At 44.9% G+C, this 20,831-nt stretch overlaps 1 protein-coding gene, 1 non-coding gene and 1 pseudogene across 2 annotated transcripts; all 3 read left to right on the top strand.

Moving 5' to 3' along the window:
- Nucleotides 1–337: 337 nt before the first annotated feature.
- LOC135533823 (U2 spliceosomal RNA) lies at nt 338–485 on the top strand (annotated as a pseudogene).
- Nucleotides 486–1,250: 765 nt separating this feature from the next.
- On the top strand, nt 1,251–20,302 carry LOC135533821 (nucleolar protein 58-like). The gene is made up of 12 exons (XM_064961044.1): nt 1,251–1,401; nt 2,014–2,090; nt 2,237–2,289; nt 4,346–4,501; nt 4,785–4,828; nt 5,042–5,062; nt 7,627–8,034; nt 8,249–8,412; nt 9,253–9,290; nt 19,044–19,186; nt 19,641–19,762; nt 19,868–20,302. The coding sequence occupies exons 4-12, from the start codon at nt 4,479–4,481 to the stop codon at nt 19,919–19,921; spliced, it is 1,017 nt and encodes a 338-aa protein (XP_064817116.1). The 5' UTR covers nt 1,251–1,401; nt 2,014–2,090; nt 2,237–2,289; nt 4,346–4,478; the 3' UTR covers nt 19,922–20,302.
- LOC135533824 (small nucleolar RNA SNORD11B) lies at nt 8,087–8,166 on the top strand. Its single transcript, XR_010454596.1, has one exon. It is a non-coding gene; the product is annotated as a small nucleolar RNA SNORD11B (small nucleolar RNA).
- Nucleotides 20,303–20,831: the final 529 nt, after the last annotated feature.

The raw sequence follows: 20,831 nt of genomic DNA, 5'->3' as shown, positions 1-20,831 counted from the left end.
GATGAGGCGAGTTTGATAAGGACTCACCCCGCTCCTGTACAAGGGACCGAAGACAGCCTTTTAACAAAGTGACTTTTTTAACATGTTTTTCATGTCTTAAAAATGTTTGACCCTTGTTAGATCATTAGTACAAATTTTAAATGGCTTTTACAGATTTGATGTTTTTACAACGAAAGTACTTTTATTCATGGTTGTTTTCATTGGTTTTAAAAACATGTACTTTTTAACAAATTTAAATGTAACTTTCAAATGCTGTGTTTTATGCCTTATTGCCGTTTTTATGTGTATAAATGATGTAAAAAAATGTATGAGCTGTTTTTAAAGGAAATGTGTCAATAAAACTTTTCCAAAATAAAAAAAATCTGTTCATATATCTGACCATATATTAAAGTGATTTTTGGAATAGGGAGATGGAATAGGGCTTGCTCCGTCAACTCCACACATCGAGCTGGTATTGCAGTACCTCCACGAACGGTGCACCCCTTTCATTGTAAAGAGAAATCAGACAGAGGAAACAGAGTTGCTACGTTGGTCTATATTGTATTTTCACATTGAGCAACTTCATGTCAATATCAGCGATGGCTCGATAGTGCTGGTCAAATCGGTCACGGTTTTATTGACTACCATGGGGTGCGTTCATCTTCCAATCAAAGATTTTTCGTCACGTGCACGGGATTCTTGCAAACTTTCTTCAACAGTGCATGATCAAAAATATACACACATAGCTAAGTAAAAAAGTAGTTCAACATTTTTTTTGTTATGATTGGAAATATATACAGTGGAAGATTATACATAATCAACTATGAAATGTGCTGTACTGGTAACATGGACTGTGTCACAAGCAACTGCATGTATTAGTTTCTCTCAATCACATACAAGCATTTCTTTGGAACAATGTTGTCGATTTTCAAAACAGAGTCCACAAGACACACAACTTTTGCAAAACAGTAAATGCATTTCGAAAATGTAGTTGTCTTTTAAACACAAAACATATTGCACCGTCAAAATTGCAAATACATTCATCAAAATAACACAACTGTACGCAAAAATGGGTCTCCGTACTACTTAGTATAGCTGACCCTGTAAAACAACTAACTGGTGTGTGACAGTAAACTTTTATATATACGTTTTATTTTATTTTATTAATTCCTATCTTATTCCCGACCAAACTGTTCTCGTCGGATTTGTTTGACTCAAAAAAGTTCACTCTGCCACTTCTCGCGATGTTAGAGAGAGGACGTGCTTCCGGGTGAGGCACACAGATCACCGCGTGGAACACATTCCGGTTGGAACTGCGACAAGCGAAGGCTTTCTCGGAGATACGTTTGTTTTAAACTTGGTGAAAAAGCTTCAGAGATGCTTGTTTTATTTGAAACCGCTGCTGGTTATGCAATATTTAAAGTGAGTATTTTACTAAAGTTATATTCTAAATTCTAATAATTTTAGATGGGTGCATGACCATTTTCAATCATTGAACCGGGTTCGCGGTGTAGCTAGCTAAATACGTTGTTTTCCTGGAGTAGCTAGATATTGTATTAATACAAAGTATTTCAATTTCAAGACCTGTTTTAATATTGTTTATAGTACACATGGCTTCTATATTTAGGTCGTCGTGGTACTTCTCGCATGCAAACCTTTACCGCAACGAGGCCTTCTCATTCAACACGCTGCAGTTAAGCAACCACGTTGCATGTGCCAGTTACCTAGATCTGCTGGATATACAGAGACTTTGCTACCTTGGACTTAACTTTTGTAATAATGCAACTATTTGAACCCGTTCTATTTTCGAAGCTAAATAATTTATTTGTTGCCAATGTTTACCCAACATTTCAAATAGGCTTCTCTTCCAAGTTAGCATAACTGGTGCGTGGTACTTTGGAGGGACCGCGTGCTGTCTGTCTTGTCACACATTACTGACGGGTTTTAATGACAACACATGTAAACCGAGTTGAGTTAAATGCAAGTAGTGTATGGTATGCCCGTGTACTTGATAGAAGCCTTTTTTTGTTTCAGGTCCTCGATGAGTCAAAGCTCCAAGAGGTGGACAGTTTATGGAAGGAGTTCGAAACTCCGGAGAAGGCCAACAAAGTGTGAGTTTTGGCCACATGTCTGGAGAGAGGAGTGTTTATATTCGAGGGGAATACGTTGTCATGAACAGTAGTATTACACATTATCAGCATAAGGAACATGTTTCTGGAGTTGTCAAATAAAATGTCGCAACCATTTCTCCTTCCAGGGTGAAGTTGAAGCACTTTGAGAAATTCCAGGACACAACAGAGGCCTTGGCAGGTAGACAGAATACTTTCACCCCTCCTGTTGTTGCTCACTATAGTCACTAGGGCCAACTCTTTTCTCTGTATATATCAATGATGTTGCTCTTGCTGCGGGCGATTCCCTGATCCACCTCTACGCAGACGACACCATTCTATATACTTCCGGCCCGTCCTTTGACACTGTGCTATCTAACCTCAAAACGAGCTTCAATGCCATACAACACTCCTTCCGTGGCCTCCAACTGTTCTTAAACGCTAGTAAAACCAAATGCATGCTTTTCAACCGTTCGCTGCCTGCACCCGCACGCCAGACTAGCATCACCACCCTGGATTGTTCCGACCTTGAATATGTGGACATCTATAAGTACCTAGGTGTCTGGCTAGACTGCAAACTCTCCTTCCAGACTCATATCAAACATCTCCAATCGAAAATCAAATCTAGAGTCTGCTTTCTATTCCGCAACAAAGCCTCCTTCACTCACGCCGCCAAACTTAACCTAGTAAAACTGACTATCCTACTGATCCTCGACTTCGACGATGTCATCTACAAAATTGCTTCCAACACTACTCAGCAAACTGGATGCAGTTTATCAGTGCCATCCGTTTTGTCACTAAAGCACCTTATACCACCCACCACTGCGACCTGTATGCTCCAGTCGGCTGGCCCTCGCTACATATTCGTCGCCAGACCCACTAGCTCCAGGTCATCTACAAGTCCATGCTAGGTAAAGCTCCGCCTTATCTCAGTTCATTGGTCACAATGGCAACACCCACCCGTAGCACGCGCTCCAGCAGGTGTATCTCACTGATCATCCCTAAAGCCAACACCTCATTTGGCCGCCTTTCGTTCCAGTTCTCTGCTGCCTGTGACTCGAACGAATTGCAAAAATCGCTGAAGTTGGAGACTTTTATTTCCCTCACCAACTTCAAACATCTGCTATCTGAGCAGCTAACCGATCGCTGCAGCTGTACATAGCCTATCGGAAAATAGCCCACCCAATTTTACCTACCTCATCCCCATACTGTTTTTATTTTTACTTTTCTGCTCTTTTGCACACCAATATCTCTACCTGTACATGACCATCTGATCATTTATCACTCCAGTGTTAATCTGCAAAATTGTAATTATTCGCCTACCTCCTTGCCTTTTGCACACAATGTATAGAGACTTTTTTTTTTTTTTTCTACTGTGTTATTGACTTGTTAATTGTTTACTCCATGTGTAACTCTGTGTTGTCTGTTTACACTGCTATGCTTTATCTTGGCCAGGTCGCAGTTGCAAATGAGAACTTGTTCTCAACTAGCCTACCTGGTTAAATAAAGGTGAAATAAAAAATTAAAATAAAGTGCACAAGGGCTGTCAGAGTCAAGGCTTCTGCATGCTTGGTGAACCAAAAGTGTGCTTGCATACTCCCTTAATTAAAAGACCTTCGCTTGAAAAATTAGAAAGCGGCAATGGTAGTGACTATAACAGTCGTTTGTATATGTAGTGTATGTGGACACCCTGTCAAATTAGTGGATTCGGCTATTTTAGCCACATCCGTTGCTGACAGGTTTATAAAGTCGAGCACAGCCATGCAATCTCAATAGACAAACATGGCTGTCAGAGCAGCGCACAGATAAGCCCATCTACCTACCTCATCCCCATACTGTATTTATTTATCTTGCTCCTTTGCACCCCAGTATCTCTAATTGCACATCAATCTTCTGCACAACCACCATTCCAGTGTTTAATCACTGTATAGTAATTGCTTTGCCACCATGGTCCATTTATTGCCGTACCTCTATCTTACCTCGTTGCACTCACTGTATGTATACTTTTTCTATTGATGTTTTGTTTATTCCATGTGTGACTCTGTATGTGTCAAATTGCTATGCTTTATCTTGGCCAGGTCACAGTTGCAAATTAGAACTTGTTCCCAACTGGCCTACCTGGTTTAATAGAACTGAAACATGATTTTTATATTGGCAATAGAATGGCCTTACTGAAGAGCTCAGTAACTTCCAATGTGGCACCGTCATAGGATGCCACCATTCCAACAAGTCATTTTGCCAAATTTCTGCCTTCCTAGAGTTGCCCCTGTTATTGTGAAGTGGAAACGTTTAGGAGCAACATCGGCCCAGCAACAACGGCCGCAACGTGGTAGACCATCAGGACACAGATGGAGTCCCTGATCACTGGGCTGCCCCCGGGAGATCAGCGCCATGTCTCTGGGACTGGCTCACAGGTAGGTTGGAACACAGAAAACGCTTGGCGTTTTGGATTTATTAGGATCCCATTACATGACGCCAACTAGTCTTATAACAAAAGACATTACAAACACTTTATAATATACTTACATCAATATGTAGTGTGTGTGTGTTGCCGATGATTATATCATGCTGTCTGAAACCTCGTGTGGATTTCCTCAGCATTCGTCACTACCCCTGAGGCAGCACCTCCCTCTGTCGTATTCATAGAAGACCTGAAAGGCTGCTATGGCAGATCCTGACCTGTTTCTGTTTCCTCAGTTTGTCCCGCTACAAGCTGAAGTTCAGCCCTGACAAAGTGGATATTTTATTTTACCTTTATTTAACCAGGCAAGTCAGTTAAGAACACATTCTTATTTTCAATGACGGCCTGGGAACAGTGGGTTAACTGCCTGTTCAGGGGCAGAACGATAGATTTGTAGCTTGTCAGCTCGGGGGTTTGAACTCGCAGCCTTCCGGTTAATAGTCGGTTACTAGTCCAACGCTCTAACCACTAGGCTACTCTGCCGCCCCTAACACCATGATCGTTCAAGCTATCTGTAAGTACCTCCTCTCTTTGATGGGGGGGTGGGGGCCACAAAAACCTCACGAGAGGCCGCAACACATCTCACATCATTAACCCCCCCCCACCTTGCAAGCAAAACATTTTAGCGGCCCCCTCATGTGACAGTGAAGAGAATTGAACTTTTAGCGTTCATTTTCTACAATTCTACACATTCTGCTATAGACTGTATGCACATTAGTGCAGTTTTTAAGATAACTGATCAATGGGCCCTACTTTTATACAGACAAATTAAACACAACACTTGATTATCTGTAGACAGGTGTGACTGGTATTGTGGTCTGTGGCAGGTGTACCTGGTATTGTGGTCTGTGGCAGGTGTAACTCGTATTGTGGTCTGTGGCAGGTGTAACTAGCGTTGTGGTCTGTGGCAGGTGTAACTAGCGTTGTGGTCTGTGGCAGGTGTAACTAGCGTTGTGGTCTGTGGCAGGTGTAACTAGCGTTGTGGTCTGTGGCAGGTGTAACTAGCGTTGTGGTCTGTGGCAGGTGTAACTAGCGTTGTGGTCTGTGGCAGGTGTAACTAGCGTTGTGGTCTGTGGCAGGTGTAACTAGCGTTGTGGTCTGTGGCAGGTGTAACTAGCGTTGTGGTCTGTGGCAGGTGTAACTAGCGTTGTGGTCTGTGGCAGGTGTAACTAGCGTTGTGGTCTGTGGCAGGTGTAACTAGCGTTGTGGTCTGTGGCAGGTGTAACTAGCGTTGTGGTCTGTGGCAGGTGTAACTAGCGTTGTGGTCTGTGGCAGGTGTAACTAGCGTTGTGGTCTGTGGCAGGTGTAACTAGCGTTGTGGTCTGTGGCAGGTGTAACTAGCGTTGTGGTCTGTGGCAGGTGTAACTAGCGTTGTGGTCTGTGGCGGGTGTAACTAGCGTTGTGGTCTGTGGCGGGTGTAACTAGCGTTGTGGTCTGTGGCGGGTGTAACTAGCGTTGTGGTCTGTGGCGGGAGTAACTAGCGTTGTGGTCTGTGGCGGGAGTAACATGGGTAACTAGTATTGTGGTCTGTGGCAGGTGTAAATAGTGTTGTGGTCTGTGGCAGGTGTAACTGGTATTGTGGTCTGTGGCAGGTGTAACTAGTGTTGTGGTCTGTGGCAGGTGTAACTAGTGTTGTGGTCTGTGGCAGGTGTAACTAGTGTTGTGGTCTGTGGCAGGTGTAACTAGTATTGTGGTCTGTGGCAGGTGTAACTAGTATTGTGGTCTGTGGCAGGTGTAACTAGTATTGTGGTCTGTGGCAGGTGTAACTAGTATTGTGGTCTGTAGCAGGTGTAACTAGTATTGTGGTCTGTGGCAGGTGTAACTAGTATTGTGGTCTGTGGCAGGTGTAACTAGCGTTGTGGTCTGTGGCAGGTGTAACTAGCGTTGTGGTCTGTGGCAGGTGTAACTAGCGTTGTGGTCTGTGGCAGGTGTAACTAGCGTTGTGGTCTGTGGCAGGTGTAACTAGCGTTGTGGTCTGTGGCTGGTGTAACTAGCGTTGTGGTCTGTGGCTGGTGTAACTAGCGTTGTGGTCTGTGGCTGGAGTAACTAGCGTTGTGGTCTGTGGCAGGTGTAACTAGCGTTGTGGTCTGTGGCAGGTGTAACTAGTGTTGTGGTCTGTGGCAGGTGTAACTAGTGTTGTGGTCTGTGGCGGGAGTAACATGGGTAACTAGTATTGTGGTCTGTGGCAGGTGTAACTACTATTGTGGTCTGTGGCAGGTGTGACTGGTATTGTGGTCTGTGTCAGGTGTAACTGGTGTTGTGGTATGTGGCAGGTGTAACTAGTGTTGTGGTCTGTGGCAGGAGTAACATGGGTAACTAGTATTGTGGTCTGTAGCAGGTGTAACTGGTATTGTGGTCTGTAGCAGGTGTAACTGGTATTGTGGTCTGTAGCGGGTGTAACTGGTATTGTGGTCTGTAGCGGGTGTAACTGGTATTGTGGTCTGTAGCGGGTGTAACTGGTATTGTGGTCTGTAGCGGGTGTAACTGGTATTGTGGTCTGTAGCGGGTGTAACTGGTATTGTGGTCTGTAGCGGGTGTAACTGGTATTGTGGTCTGTAGCGGGTGTAACTGGTATTGTGGTCTGTAGCGGGGGTAACTGGTATTGTGGTCTGTAGCTGGGGTAACTGGTATTGTGGTCTGTAGCTGGGGTAACTGGTATTGTGGTCTGTAGCGGGTGTAACTGGTATTGTGGTCTGTAGCGGGTGTAACTGGTATTGTGGTCTGTAGCAGGTGTAACTGGTATTGTGGTCTGTAGCGGGTGTAACTGGTATTGTGGTCTGTAGCGGGTGTAACTGGTATTGTGGTCTGTAGCGGGTGTAACTGGTATTGTGGTCTGTAGCGGGTGTAACTGGTATTGTGTAGCTGGTATTGTGGTCTGTAGTGGGGGTAACTGGTATTGTGTAGCTGGTATTGTGGTCTGTAGCGGGTGTAACTGGTATTGTGTAGCTGGTATTGTGGTCTGTAGTGGGGGTAACTGGTATTGTGGTCTGTAGCGGGGTAACTGGTATTGTGGTCTGTAGCGGGGGTAACTGGTATTGTGGTCTGTAGCGGGGGTAACTGGTATTGTGGTCTGTGCAGCTCTGCTGGATGACCTGGACAAGGAGCTCAACAACTACATCATGCGCTGTAGGGAGTGGTACGGCTGGCACTTCCCTGAGGTGGGGAAGATCATCACTGACAACCTGGCCTACTGCAAGAGTGTCCGGAAGATAGGCGCTCGTACCAACGTGGCAACCACCGACCTGTCTGAGCATCTGCCCGAGGAGGTGGAGGCAGAGGTCAAACTGGCTGCAGAGATCTCCATGGGAACGGAGGTGTCAGAGGAGGACATCGGCAACATCATGCACCTGTGTGACCAGGTGATAGAGATTACAGAGTACCGCACCCAACTGTACGACTATCTGAAGAACAGGATGATGGCTATGGCTCCCAACCTGACTGTCATGGTGGGGGAACTGGTCGGGGCACGGCTCATCTCACACGCTGGTGAGTCATGATCTAACGGCCAATCACACAGCAGGAATCATTCACAACACAAAACAAGCAGTGATTATGATGACTATATGTCACAATCCTGAAACCTGATGCTTTTCAGTCACTACCTCATCTGAGCTTGAATTAAAACCTTTTACCTGGACACCTGTAGTAGGCAGCTGGAACCGTCCCAACTGCTCCTAAATGCTCTGGTTCTCTCTGACAGGGTCCCTGTTGAACCTGGCCAGGCACCCGGCCTCCATAGTCCAGATCCTGGGAGCAGAGAAGGCCCTGTTCAGAGCCCTGAAGATGTGCAGAGACACGCCCAAATATGGTCTCATCTACCACGCCTCTCTGTTGGGACAGACCTCGGCCAAGAACAAGGGCAAGGTGAGGCTTTTGTTCCAGCCATCACTAGAAGTAGAATGTCTCTTCATATGATCTTCATATGGTTTCACTAAGAATTTCATTTATTCAATAAATGTTCCTTTTGTTCGATATTTTCTATATCCAAAAACCTCCGTTTTGTTTTCTTCAGTAATCCACAGGCTCAAACAGTTACAACAGGCAGACAAAATATCCAAACCCTCAGGTTGTTTTTAGCCTAAATAATCGATAATATTTCAACCGGACAATAAAGTTGTCTATATAAAAGGTAAACAAGAAAGGCACTCTCTCGGGATTGAGCATGAAAAAGCTCCGACACTGTAGGGTCCAGTCATTCAGACTGCTCTTACTCCCGCATTTTTCAGAATACAAGCCTGAAACCATTTCTAAATACTGCTGACGTCTCGTGGAAGGCATAGGAACTGCATAGCAACTGAGTCATAAGTCAACGGATACTGTAATGGCATTGTATAGAGAACTAGAACAAACAAACAAAAATCTACTTCCTGGATGGATTTTTCTCAGGTTTTCGCCTGCTAAATCAGGTCTGCTTTACTCAGACATTATTTGGACAGCTTTGTTTTCTATGCATATCCTAGCTTCTGGGACTGAGTAGCAGGCAGTTTAGTTTGGGCACGCTTTGCATCCAAACTTCCCGAATGTTGCCCCCTACCTGAGTGAAGTTAAACAGTGAAATCCTGCTAGTCCCCTACTGTGGTCCCCTACTCTGCTAGTCCCATACTGTGGTCCCCTACTCTGCTAGTCCCATACTGTGGTCCCCTACTCTGCTAGTCCCATACTGTGGTCCCCTACTATTGTGCTGACCCTGGTTTATCCCTTCAGATCAGAAGAATCAGTGGAACAGGCAAAGCCATGGCCTAGTCTGACAAATACCAACACGCTGATTCGGTGTGCGAGTTCATTAGAACGTGCGTTGAAGATGTCGTTCCCATAGCAACGATTAAAACATTCCCTAACCAGAAACCGTGGATTGATGGCAGCAATCGCGTGAAACTGAAAGCGCAAACCACTGCTTTTAATCAGGGCAAGGTGACTGGAAACATGACCGAATACAAACAGTGCAGCTATTCCCTCCGCAAGGCTATCAAACAAGCTAAGCGTCAGTAAAACATCAGAGGGAACATCCCCCTATCCACATCGATGGAACAGTAGTGGAGAGGGTAGCAAGTTTTAAGTTCCTCGGCATACACATCACAGACAAACTGAATCGGTCCACTCACACAGACAGCATCGTGAAGAAGGCGCAGCAGCGCCTCTCCAACCTCAGGAGGCTGAAGAAATTCGGCTTGTCACCAAAAGCACTCACAAACTTCTACAGATGCTCAATCGATAGCATCCTGGCGGGCTATATCACCGCCTGGAACGGCAACTGCTCTGCCCACAACCGTAAGGCTCTCCAGAGGATAGTGAGGTCTGCACAACGTATCACCGGGGGCAAACTACCTGCCCTCCAGGACACCCATAAAGATCATCAAGGACAACACCCACCCGAGCCACTGCCTGTTCACCTCGCTATCATACCTTCTTGGAACTCCCCATCCCGGATCCGGGATCGTGACTAAAGCCTCAGGCTCATTAGCATAACGCAACGTTAACGATTTCTGAAAATCGCAAATAAAATGAAAATAATGCGTCTGCTCTCAAGCTTAGCCTTTTCTTAACAACACTGTCATCTCAGATTTTCAAAATATGCTTTTGAACCATAGAAATTGACTAATTTGTGTAAGAGTATGCTAAGCTAGCATAGCATTTTGTGTAGCATGTAGCACGCAACATTTTCACAAAAACCAGATAACCAAATAAATAAAATCATTTACCTTTGAAGAGCTTCTGACGTTTTCAATGAGGAGACTCAGTTACATACCAAATGCGCAGTTTTTCCTGAAAGCGTCTGTGTGTAGGAGAAATCGTTCCGTTTTCTACATTGCGTCTGGCTACCGAAACGAACCGAAAATTCAGTCACCTACAACGTCAAACTTTTTCCGAATTAACTACATATCTACCGAAACATGGCAAACGTTGTTTGGAATCAATCCTCAAGGTTTTTTCACATATCTCTTCATTGATATATCGTTCGTGGAAGCTTGCTTTCCTCTCTGAATCCCATGGAAAAATACTGGCAGCTGACTCTTGCGCACCAATTTCGGCGCAGGACACCGGGCGGACACCTGGTAAATGTGGTCTCTTATGGTCAATCTTCCAATGATCTGCCTACAAATACGTCACAATGCTGCAGACACCTTGGGGAAACGACAGAAAGGGTTGACTCACTCCTCTCGCATTCACAGCCATATAAGGAGACAATGGTTAACAGAGCCTCAAAATCCTGCTCATTTCCTGGATGCCGTCTCATCTTGGTTTTGCCTGAAGCTCACGTTCTAGGGCACGCACAGAAAATATCTTGGTAGTTCTGGACACGTCAGTGTTTTCTTTTCGAAAGCTATCAATTATATGCATAGTCGAGCATCTTTTTGTGACAAAATATCTTGTTTAAAACGGGAACGTTTTTCATCCAAAAATGAAATAGCGCCCCCCATAGCATCAAGAGGTTAAAATCGCCCTAAAAGTGTATACCCATACCCTGCCTGCAGTTTGATAGACATAGTGCATTCAACCCTGTGTAAATCAGTCAGTTTTTATGGTAAAGACTTAACTCAGGATTTTGTAATAGAATACCCCAATGAGGATGTGTGTTGCGTTATAGCTTCCTGTGCCAACCGGAAGTGCCATAATTGGTGTCTCAATGTTTCGAGGGGTTAAAAAAATCAGATCTTTCCAAAACTTCATATGTGATTAGGCAACCCCCGTGAACTGTAAATCAGTCATTTTTCCCTTAAAATTTCAAAGGAAAACTAAATCACACACACACACAGCTTGGAAGTAGGGACCCATTGGGGTGCGTAGAGACATACACTCCCTGCATTAGTTAACCTTGTTGGAACTTTTAAAGAACCGTCAGACCTAGAGTTCCGAAACTTTAGAATCCTGTTCTAGACCTCAGGTCGATAGTGCGTGGTGAGTTACGGCGCTCTAGAAGGTTCTCGGACCGAGAAACAGCCTCGTACATTTGCAATGACTTCAATTCATTTTGACCATTACGAAAATGGCGACATTTAGAAATGTCCCAGAGACACAAGACTAGGTGCATTGTGACCGTCTCGGCCCATAGAGACAGAACCCAACATTTCTGTCCGATAGCTCATTCAAGGACCCCGTAGCAAGTAATTGAAAAAAGTGGATTTTCAGCAAATGACCTATCGAGCCGAAACTTGGGATTCGGGGTCGCCTCAGCTAGGCCTACACATAACACAAGAAATGGACCCGCAGCTAGAACGTAACTACGTGTTTTATGTTTTTTTTATGGTTTGAACCGAAGGCGATGTGAATTTTGGGCCAGCTCTGAAGTATGTGATACTTGGCTCCTAAACGAGTTGGGAAAAGTGGGTTTGGTGTCAGTTTGTATCAGTTTGGTGTCAGAATGATATCAAATTGGCTGATGGACGGTGACTTGCTGGTGACTCTTGTCCATTTGCAATATGTTTAAACGGTGAGGTACCATCACCAAAAGTGACATTCTGAAATCAACCCTAACGAGCAATGGAGAGGTACCAGAATCACTGCCCAGCCATCCCGAGTTCAACGGGCCAGTCAATTTGGCATTCCTGCACGATTTTTATAGCATGACAAATTCGTGATGGTGAATGCCCAGTTAACCATATTGCAAATGCACAGTGACTTTGCAAGTGTGAGAGAACATCAACAAATGGACATGATGAAATCAACACCACGAGTGATGGAAAGGAACAACAATCACTGCCCGGCCATCCCGAGTTCATTAGGCCAGTCAATTTTGCATTTCTGCAGGATTTTTGAGCATGTCAAATTTCTTATGACATTTGGCCATTTACATTTACATTTAAGTCATTTAGCAGACGCTCTTATCCAGAGCGACTTACAAATTGGTGAATTCACCTTCTGACATCCAGTGGAACAGCCACTTTACAATAGTGCATCTAAATCATTAAGGGGGGTGGTGAGAAGGATTACTTATCTTATCCTAGGTATTCCTTGAAGAGGTGGGGTTTCAGGTGTCTCCGGAAGGTGGTGATTGACTCCGCTGTCCTGGCGTCGTGAGGGAGTTTGTTCCACCATTGGGGGGCCAGAGCAGCGAACAGTTTTGACTGGGCTGAGCGGGAACTGTACTTCCTCAATGGTAGGGAGCGAGCAGGCCAGAGGTGGATGAACGCAGTGCCCTTGCTTGGGTGTAGGGCCTGATCAGAGCCTGGAGGTACTGCGGTGCCGTTCCCCTCACAGCTCCGTAGGCAAGCACCATGGTCTTGTAGCGGATGCGAGCTTCAACTGGAAGCCAGTGGAGAGAGCGGAGGAGCGGGGTGACGTGAGAGAACTTGGGAAGGTTGAACACCAGACGGGCTGCGGCGTTCTGGATGAGTTGTAGGGGTTTAATGGCACAGGCAGGGAGCCCAGCCAACAGCGAGTTGCAGTAATCCAGACGGGAGATGACAAGTGCCTGGATTAGGACCTGCGCCGCTTCCTGTGTGAGGCAGGGTCGTACTCTGCGGATGTTGTAGAGCATGAACCTACAGGAACGGGCCACCGCCATGATGTTGGTTGAGAACGACAGGGTGTTGTCCAGGATCACGCCAAGGTTCTTAGCGCTCTGGGAGGAGGACACAATGGAGTTGTCAACCGTGATGGCGAGATCATGGAACGGGCAGTCCTTCCCCGGGAGGAAGAGCAGCTCCGTCTTGCCGAGGTTCAGCTTGAGGTGGTGATCCGTCATCCACACTGATATGTCTGCCAGACATGCAGAGATGCGATTCGCCACCTGGTCATCAGAAGGGGGAAAGGAGAAGATTAATTGTGTGTCGTCTGCATAGCAATGATAGGAGAGACCATGTGAGGTTATGACAGAGCCAAGTGACTTGGTGTATAGCGAGAATAGGAGAGGGCCTAGAACAGAGCCCTGGGGGACACCAGTGGTGAGAGCGCGTGGCGAGGAGAAGAGATTCTCGCCACGCCACCTGGTAGGAGCGACCTGTCAGGTAGGACGCAATCCAAGCGTGGGCCGCGCCGGAGATGCCCAACTCGGAGAGGGTGGAGAGGAGGATCTGATGGTTCACAGTATCGAAGGCAGCCGATAGGTCTAGAAGGATGAGAGCAGAGGAGAGAGTTAGCTTTAGCAGTGCGGAGCGCCTCCGTGATACAGAGAAGAGCAGTCTCAGTTGAATGACTAGTCTTGAAACCTGACTGATTTGGATCAAGAAGGTCATTCTGAGAGAGATAGCGGGAGAGCTGGCCAAGGACGGCACGTTCAAGAGTTTTGGAGAGAAAAGAAAGAAGGGATACTGGTCTGTAGTTGTTGACATCGGAGGGATCGAGTGTAGGTTTTTTCAGAAGGGGTGCAACTCTCGCTCTCTTGAAGACGGAAGGGACGTAGCCAGCGGTCAGGGATGAGTTGATGAGCGAGGTGAGGTAAGGGAGAAGGTCCCCGGAAATGGTCTGGAGAAGAGAGGAGGGGATAGGGTCAAGCGGGCAGGTTGTTGGGCGGCCGGCCGTCACAAGAAGCGAGATTTCATCTGGAGAGAGAGGGGAGAAAGAGGTCAGAGCACAGGGTAGGGCAGTGTGAGCAGAACCAGCGGTGTCGTTTGACTTAGCAAATGAGGATCGGATGTCGTCGACCTTCTTTTCAAAATGGTTGACGAAGTCATCTGCAGAGAGGGAGGGAGGGGGGGGGGGGGGAGGATTCAGGAGGGAGGAGAAGGTGGCAAAGAGCTTCCTAGGGTTAGAGGCAGATGCTTGGAATTTAGAGTGGTAGAAAGTGGCTTTAGCAGCAGAGACAGAGGAGGAAAATGTAGAGAGGAGGGAGTGAAAGGATGCCAGGTCCGCAGGGAGGCGAGTTTTCCTCCATTTCCGCTCGGCTGCCCGGAGCTCTGTTCTGTGAGCTCGCAATGAGTCATCGAGCCACGGAGCGGGAGGGGAGGACCGAGCCGGCCTGGAGGATAGGGGACATAGAGAGTCAAAGGATGCAGAAAGGGAAGAGAGGAGGTTTGAGGAGGCAGACTCAGGAGAAAGGTTGGAGAAGGTATGAGCAGAGGGAAGAGATGATAGGATGGAAGAGGAGAGAGTAGCGGGGGAGAGAGAGCGAAGGTTGGGACGGCGCGATACCATCCGAGTAGGGGCAGTGTGGGAAGTGTTGGATGAGAGCGAGAGGGAAAAGGATACAAGGTAGTGGTCGGAGACTTGGAGGGGAGTTGCAATGAGGTTAGTGGAAGAACAGCATCTAGTAAAGATGAGGTCGAGCGTATTGCCTGCCTTGTGAGTAGGGGGGAAGGTGAGAGGGTGAGGTCAAAAGAGGAGAGGAGTGGAAAGAAGGAGGCAGAGAGGAATGAGTCAAAGGTAGACGTGGGGAGGTTAAAGTCGCCCAGGACTGTGAGAGGTGAGCCGTCCTCAGGAAAGGAGCTTATCAAGGCATCAAGCTCATTGATGAACTCTCCGAGGGAACCTGGAGGGCGATAAATGATAAGGATGTTAAGCTTGAAAGGGCTGGTAACTGTGACAGCATGGAATTCAAAGGAGGCGATAGATAGATGGGTAAGGGGAGAGAGAGAGAATGACCACTTGGGAGAGATGAGGATCCCGGTGCCACCACCCCGCTGACCAGAAGCTCTCGGGGTGTGCGAGAACACGTGGGCGGACGAAGAGAGAGCAGTAGGAGTAGCAGTGTTATCTGTGGTGATCCATGTTTCCGTCAGTGCCAGGAAGTCGAGGGACTGGAGGGAGGCATAGGCTGAGATGAACTCTGCCTTGTTGGCCGCAGATCGGCAGTTCCAGAGGCTACCGGAGACCAGGAACTCCACGTGGGTCGTGCGCGCTGGGACCACCAGATTAGGGTGGCCGCGGCCACGCGGTGTGGAGCGTTTGTATGGTCTGTGCAGAGAGGAGAGAACAGGGATAGATAGACACATAGTTGACAGGGTACAGAAGAGGCTACGCTAATGCAAAGGAGATTGGAATGACAAGTGGACTACACGTCTCGAATGTTCAGAAAGTTAAGCTTACGTAGCAAGAATCTTATAGACTAAAATGATTGAAATGATACAGTACTGCTGGAGTAGGCTAGCTGGTAGTGGCTGCGATGTAGCTAACCTAGAAAATCGCTCTAGGCTAAACAATTGACTTAGATACAAAGACGGCTATGTAGCTAGCTAGCTACGATCAAACAAAACAAACCGTTGTACTGTAATAGTTACTTCAGTGCTGCTATTCGGGGGCTAGCTGGCTAGCTACGTTAAGAGAACGACAATAGCTGGCCAGCTAACCTAGAAAATCGCTCTAGGCTACACAATTGTCTTAGATACAAAGACGGCTATGTAGCTAGCTAGCTACGATCAAACAAAACAAACCGTTGTACTGTAATGAAGTGAAATGAAAAATGTGATACTACCTGTGGAGCGACGCGGAATGTTGGCCCCCACAAAACATATGCCACTTTTTAAGGGTGTGTGAAGTTTTTTTATAAAATTTAGCTATTTTTGACTTCCTATGAAATCATATTGCAAATGGAGAAAACACATGCAATAATGCGCAAGTAATTTTTTTTTTTACAAATTATGATAATAAAATTGGACAAAAGTAAATTCATACAGTTCTTACACGTGTGTAATTGACAAAAAAAAGCGAAAGAATTTCGAAAAATGGTCCAGAAAGCACTTTTTTAAGGGGTGATAAGTTTTTGACAAATTCATTTTTTCAAAATTTGGCTTTTGGATGTTGACTTGGGGTCCATTCCCTATATGAAAAACCACGGTGGAGCGCACACGCCACCTGTTGGATTTTTGAAGTGTTACAACTGGCAATTGCCATATGCAAAACATTTTGCATGAATCAATGCCGATTTGGGTGGTATTGTCCATCGTGTACATGGTTTGTACTATGCCAATGGTTTCCCATTCATTTTTGTCCATTTCAGGGGGGAATTCCCTTACATCCAGAACGCGAGGTCAGTACAGGTGCATCAAAGCTGGGACCGAGAGACTGAAAAACAGCTTCTATTTCAAGGCCATCAGACTGTTAAACAGCCACCACTAACATTGAGTGGCTGCTGCTCACACACTGACTAACTCCAGCCACTCCAATAATGGGAATTGATGGGAAAGGATGTAAAATATATCACTAGCCACTTTAAACAATGCTACCTAATATAATGTTTACATACCCTACATTATTCATCTCATATGTGTACGTATATACTGTACTCTATCATCTACTGTATCCTTATGTAATACATGTATCACTAGCCACTTTAACTATGCCACTTTGTTTACATACTCATCTCATATGTATATACTGTACTTGATACCATCTGCTGTATCTTGCCTATGCTGCTCTGCACCATCACTCATTCATATCTTTATGTACATATTCTTTATCCCCTTACACTGTGTATAAGATATTAGTTTTGGAATTGTTAGTTAGATTACTTGTTGGTTATTACTGCATTGTCGGAACTGGAAGCACAAGCATTTCGCTACACTCGCATTAACATCTGCTAACCATGTGTATGTGACAAATAAAATTTGATTTGACAAGAGGTGAGTTACACCTGGAGACTACTGTATTGGGTAACTAACCGCCTGTCGCGTCTCTCTGGTAACGAACCGCCTGTCGCGTCTCTCTGGTAACGAACCGCCTGTCGCGTCTCTCTGGTAACGAACCGCCTGTCGCGTCTCTCTGGTAACGAACCGCCTGTCGCGTCTCTCTGGTAAAGAAACGCCTGTCGCCGACAACAAGTCTTGGTCGTGTCTTTGTCATAATTAAAACTGACTTAATAATCAAATAACTCTCTTATTACGTGATTAAACTGATTAATCATGGAACTGTAATTAACTAGAAAGTCAGGGAACCTAGGAAAATATTCAGATTATAAAGTTACAATTTTCCTAATATAACTTTCAGAAATATAATATCTGATCACAGTCTTCTGATTAATGAATAATTTACCTCACATTAGTCTCATTCCAAACGGTTATCTGCACGAACCCAGTCTTCACTGAGTCATCCATACATCAATTGTCTTAAAATAATTTATTTACTAAGTAATTCACAGAAATGCGTCACACAAACAAAATAGAGTTATTTACAAAGAAATGATTCGGGGTATGTGCCCTAGTGGGTTAAGTGGTTTTCCACTTTCATTTTGAGTGTGACTCCAAATCCAGACCTTCATGGTTTGATAAATTTGATTTCCATTGATAATTTGTGTGATTTGTCAGCACATTCAACTATGTAAAGAAAAAAGTATTTAATAAGAATATTTCATTCAGATCTAGGATGTTATTATGGTGTTCCCGTTATTTTTTTGAGCAGTATATTTACAAAGAAAGGAAGATGTGCTGTAATGGCGGCTCGTTAGACAGTGATAAATATAACAATTGAAATGCTAATCCTTCGCATATGAACGCTCACTCATTCGGGAACAATTTCAGTCAATATATATATTTACGCTCAGTGTTTCGTCGGTGTCTCTGTTGAAACTTTTCTTTCTGTTGGAGAGTTTGTCCTCTCTGTCGTGGTTAGAATGGCTGCACCTTTTTGGTTAAATAAAATGTATTTTCAATCATTCATGTGGTTAATCAAAATGATATTTAAGTGAAAGTGATACAAACCTAAAAAGTAACTTCCATTGCAAATGTGTAAAAATGGCCTAAAGCAAACTAATAAAACTTTGTGGCTTGCAGGTATAAAATAAATATTTTATAAAATATTCTGGGCCCTGTTTCCCCCGCCAGTGAGCTCGGGACAGACAGCTGAAGGCTATTTGATCAAGAGATGGGAAGTAATCAGGTAGCCCTATTTTATGACGTTTCCATTGGATCCGAGCATGACATGAGTGGTCATCAAAAAGGAGAGAGCTGGGAATATTTTTCAAATACATTGAGGAACTTTTGTAATTCTCAATGGATGGTAAAACGGTATGTTTTGAGGTGACAAAGCATTACTTTGAGAAGCTCCACAGGTCATTAGTAGTGGTGTGTTAAGCCCATCAGAAATACTATCAGATGGGCACATTTATAAGCCTACATTCGCGCTCAGGCTAGGCAGCATATAGCTCTACTTCTATGCGTTTGCGTTCTTACTCAACATTGACAGGAGCGCTTCCAAACAAAATAAGGACAAAATTAACTGAGAAATGGAATGCTAGAAACAGTTTCTCTCACAAGTGTAGCATAGGTTGTGCACTCTGCAAACAATGTGTCCACTCCAACAATGAGAATGCTGAAAGACCAATATATTGAATGCATTAACTGAAATTACCAACCAAACAAGCTTTGTAGATTGTAAATGATAGGAATGAAGGGTAAATGTAGTACTGGTGATATATGTAATGGGGAATTGATATACACTAACAATCAAACGCAAACAATTCACTGAGATGGTCGCGAATCAGAAAGGTGGCGTCTCGTGTGCCATACGTTTACTTGCTACTGCTTGACTAGAACATCTTGGTCGACCAACAGCCTTTAAACCAATCAATCGACCGTCGGCTATTTACCAACTGTGCTGTTAACTAACGTTCTGTCATGTCTCCATAGTGACGTGAAGGTGTATGACCCCTCCGGAGACTCCACCCTCCCCTCTGTTTCCAAGAAGAGGAAGTTTGAGGAGGTGGAGGAGGAAGAGGTGGCCACACCGGTGACAGTCAAAACCAAGAAATCCAAGAAAGAACCTGTGGAAGGTCAGTTGAGTAACTCTGAGCCATAATCCTGTTATATAACACAACCCATAACACAACCCATAATACACCACCCATCCTGTTATATAACACAACCCATAATACACCACCCATCCTGTTATATAACACAACCCATAATACACCATCCATCCTGTTATATAACACAACCCATAACACACCACCCATCCTGTTATATAACACAACCCGTAATGTACCACCCATCCTGTTATATAACACAACCCGTAATGTACCACCCATCCTGTTATATAACACAACCCGTAATGTACCACCCATCCTGTTATATAACACAACCCGTAATGTACCACCCATCCTGTTATATAACACAACCCGTAATGTACCACCCATCCTGTTATATCATAACAATCCATATCATGAGGCCGGTTCTCAGCCGTCTGTTAAGTGCTATTGTCTCACGGTGCTTTCTGTTTTATTCCAGAACCAGCGGCGTCAACGGCAGCAGAAGAAACTCCCAAGAAGAAGAAAAAGAAGTCTAAGAAAGCCGAAGAGGAGGCGATGGACGTAAAGGAAGAGGAGGCGACAGTCTCTCCCACAGAGGAAGTACGTAGCTGATGGGGACATGCCTCCAGAATATATATATTCCAGCTCATCTAAGCTGTTCTGCCTGAACCAACATACTAATTTGTTATTTCTTGTGATTTACAGTCGTCAAAGAAGAAGAAAAAGAAGAAAAAGGTCAAGGAGGAAGAGGGAGATTAAACTGGTTGGGGAGAAACTGTATTATATTAGGACTTTTAGTTGTCGTCGTATCTACCAGGACCAGACTGACTCGTATCAGCCTGACCGTTTATAGACTAGAGAACTGGAGACGGCGGTTATTTCAGGATGACCAGCAGCTGATCTGTTATGAGACTTGATGATGGTGTATAAATCCTCCTGTGGATTTGAGTTTAAGATGAACCTTTAGTTTACTGTAACCTCTTATTACTAATCAACTAAAGACCCAATAGACTGTCTACAATATCAGTATCAATGTCCATGTTAAAACACTTCCTCCACTGGTTTAACCACGACCTTGTTTAACAGATGGGTTTTTCTGCTGTCTTGGTCCAGAAGTGATTAAATCCATTTTCTCAGTCAGCGGTATTTCCTTTCATTCCAGCTATGGTGGATTCAGACCCCTTGACTTTGTCCACCTTTTGTTACATTACAGCCTTATTCTAACATGATTCAATTGTTTTTTTCCCCTTCAATTTACACACGAATGACAAAGCTAAACAAGTTTAGACATTTGTGTTCATTTATTCAAAATACAAAACTAACATCGCATTTAGTCACTTCAACCCTTCCTACATGTGCAAATTACCGCAACTGACCTGTACCCCCCGCACACTGACTCAGTACCTGTAGCCCCTGTATATAGACTCCACACTGACTCAGTACCGGTACCCCCTGTATATAGACTCCACACTGACTCAGTACCTGTAGCCCCTGTATATAGACTCCACACTGACTCAGTACCGGTACCCCCTGTATATAGACTCCACACTGACTCAGTACCTGTAGCCCCTGTATATAGACTCCACACTGACTCGGTACCGGTACCCCCTGTATATAGACACCACACTGACTCAGTACCTGTAGCCCCTGTATATAGACTCCACACTGA

Source organism: Oncorhynchus masou, unplaced genomic scaffold (genome assembly GCF_036934945.1).
Source record: "Oncorhynchus masou masou isolate Uvic2021 unplaced genomic scaffold, UVic_Omas_1.1 unplaced_scaffold_2692, whole genome shotgun sequence".
NCBI lineage: Eukaryota > Metazoa > Chordata > Actinopteri > Salmoniformes > Salmonidae > Oncorhynchus > Oncorhynchus masou.
This window is presented reverse-complemented; position numbering and strand designations above follow the sequence as displayed.

Coding starts and splice junctions, on each gene's coding strand:
- LOC135533821 (XM_064961044.1), top strand. CDS start 4,479: ATGTCTCTGGGACTGGCTCACAG. Junction 4,502..4,784: donor TCTCTGGGACTGGCTCACAG/GTAGGTTGGAAC, acceptor CTGTTTCCTCAG/TTTGTCCCGCTACAAGCTGA. Junction 19,187..19,640: donor CAAGAAAGAACCTGTGGAAG/GTCAGTTGAGTA, acceptor GTTTTATTCCAG/AACCAGCGGCGTCAACGGCA.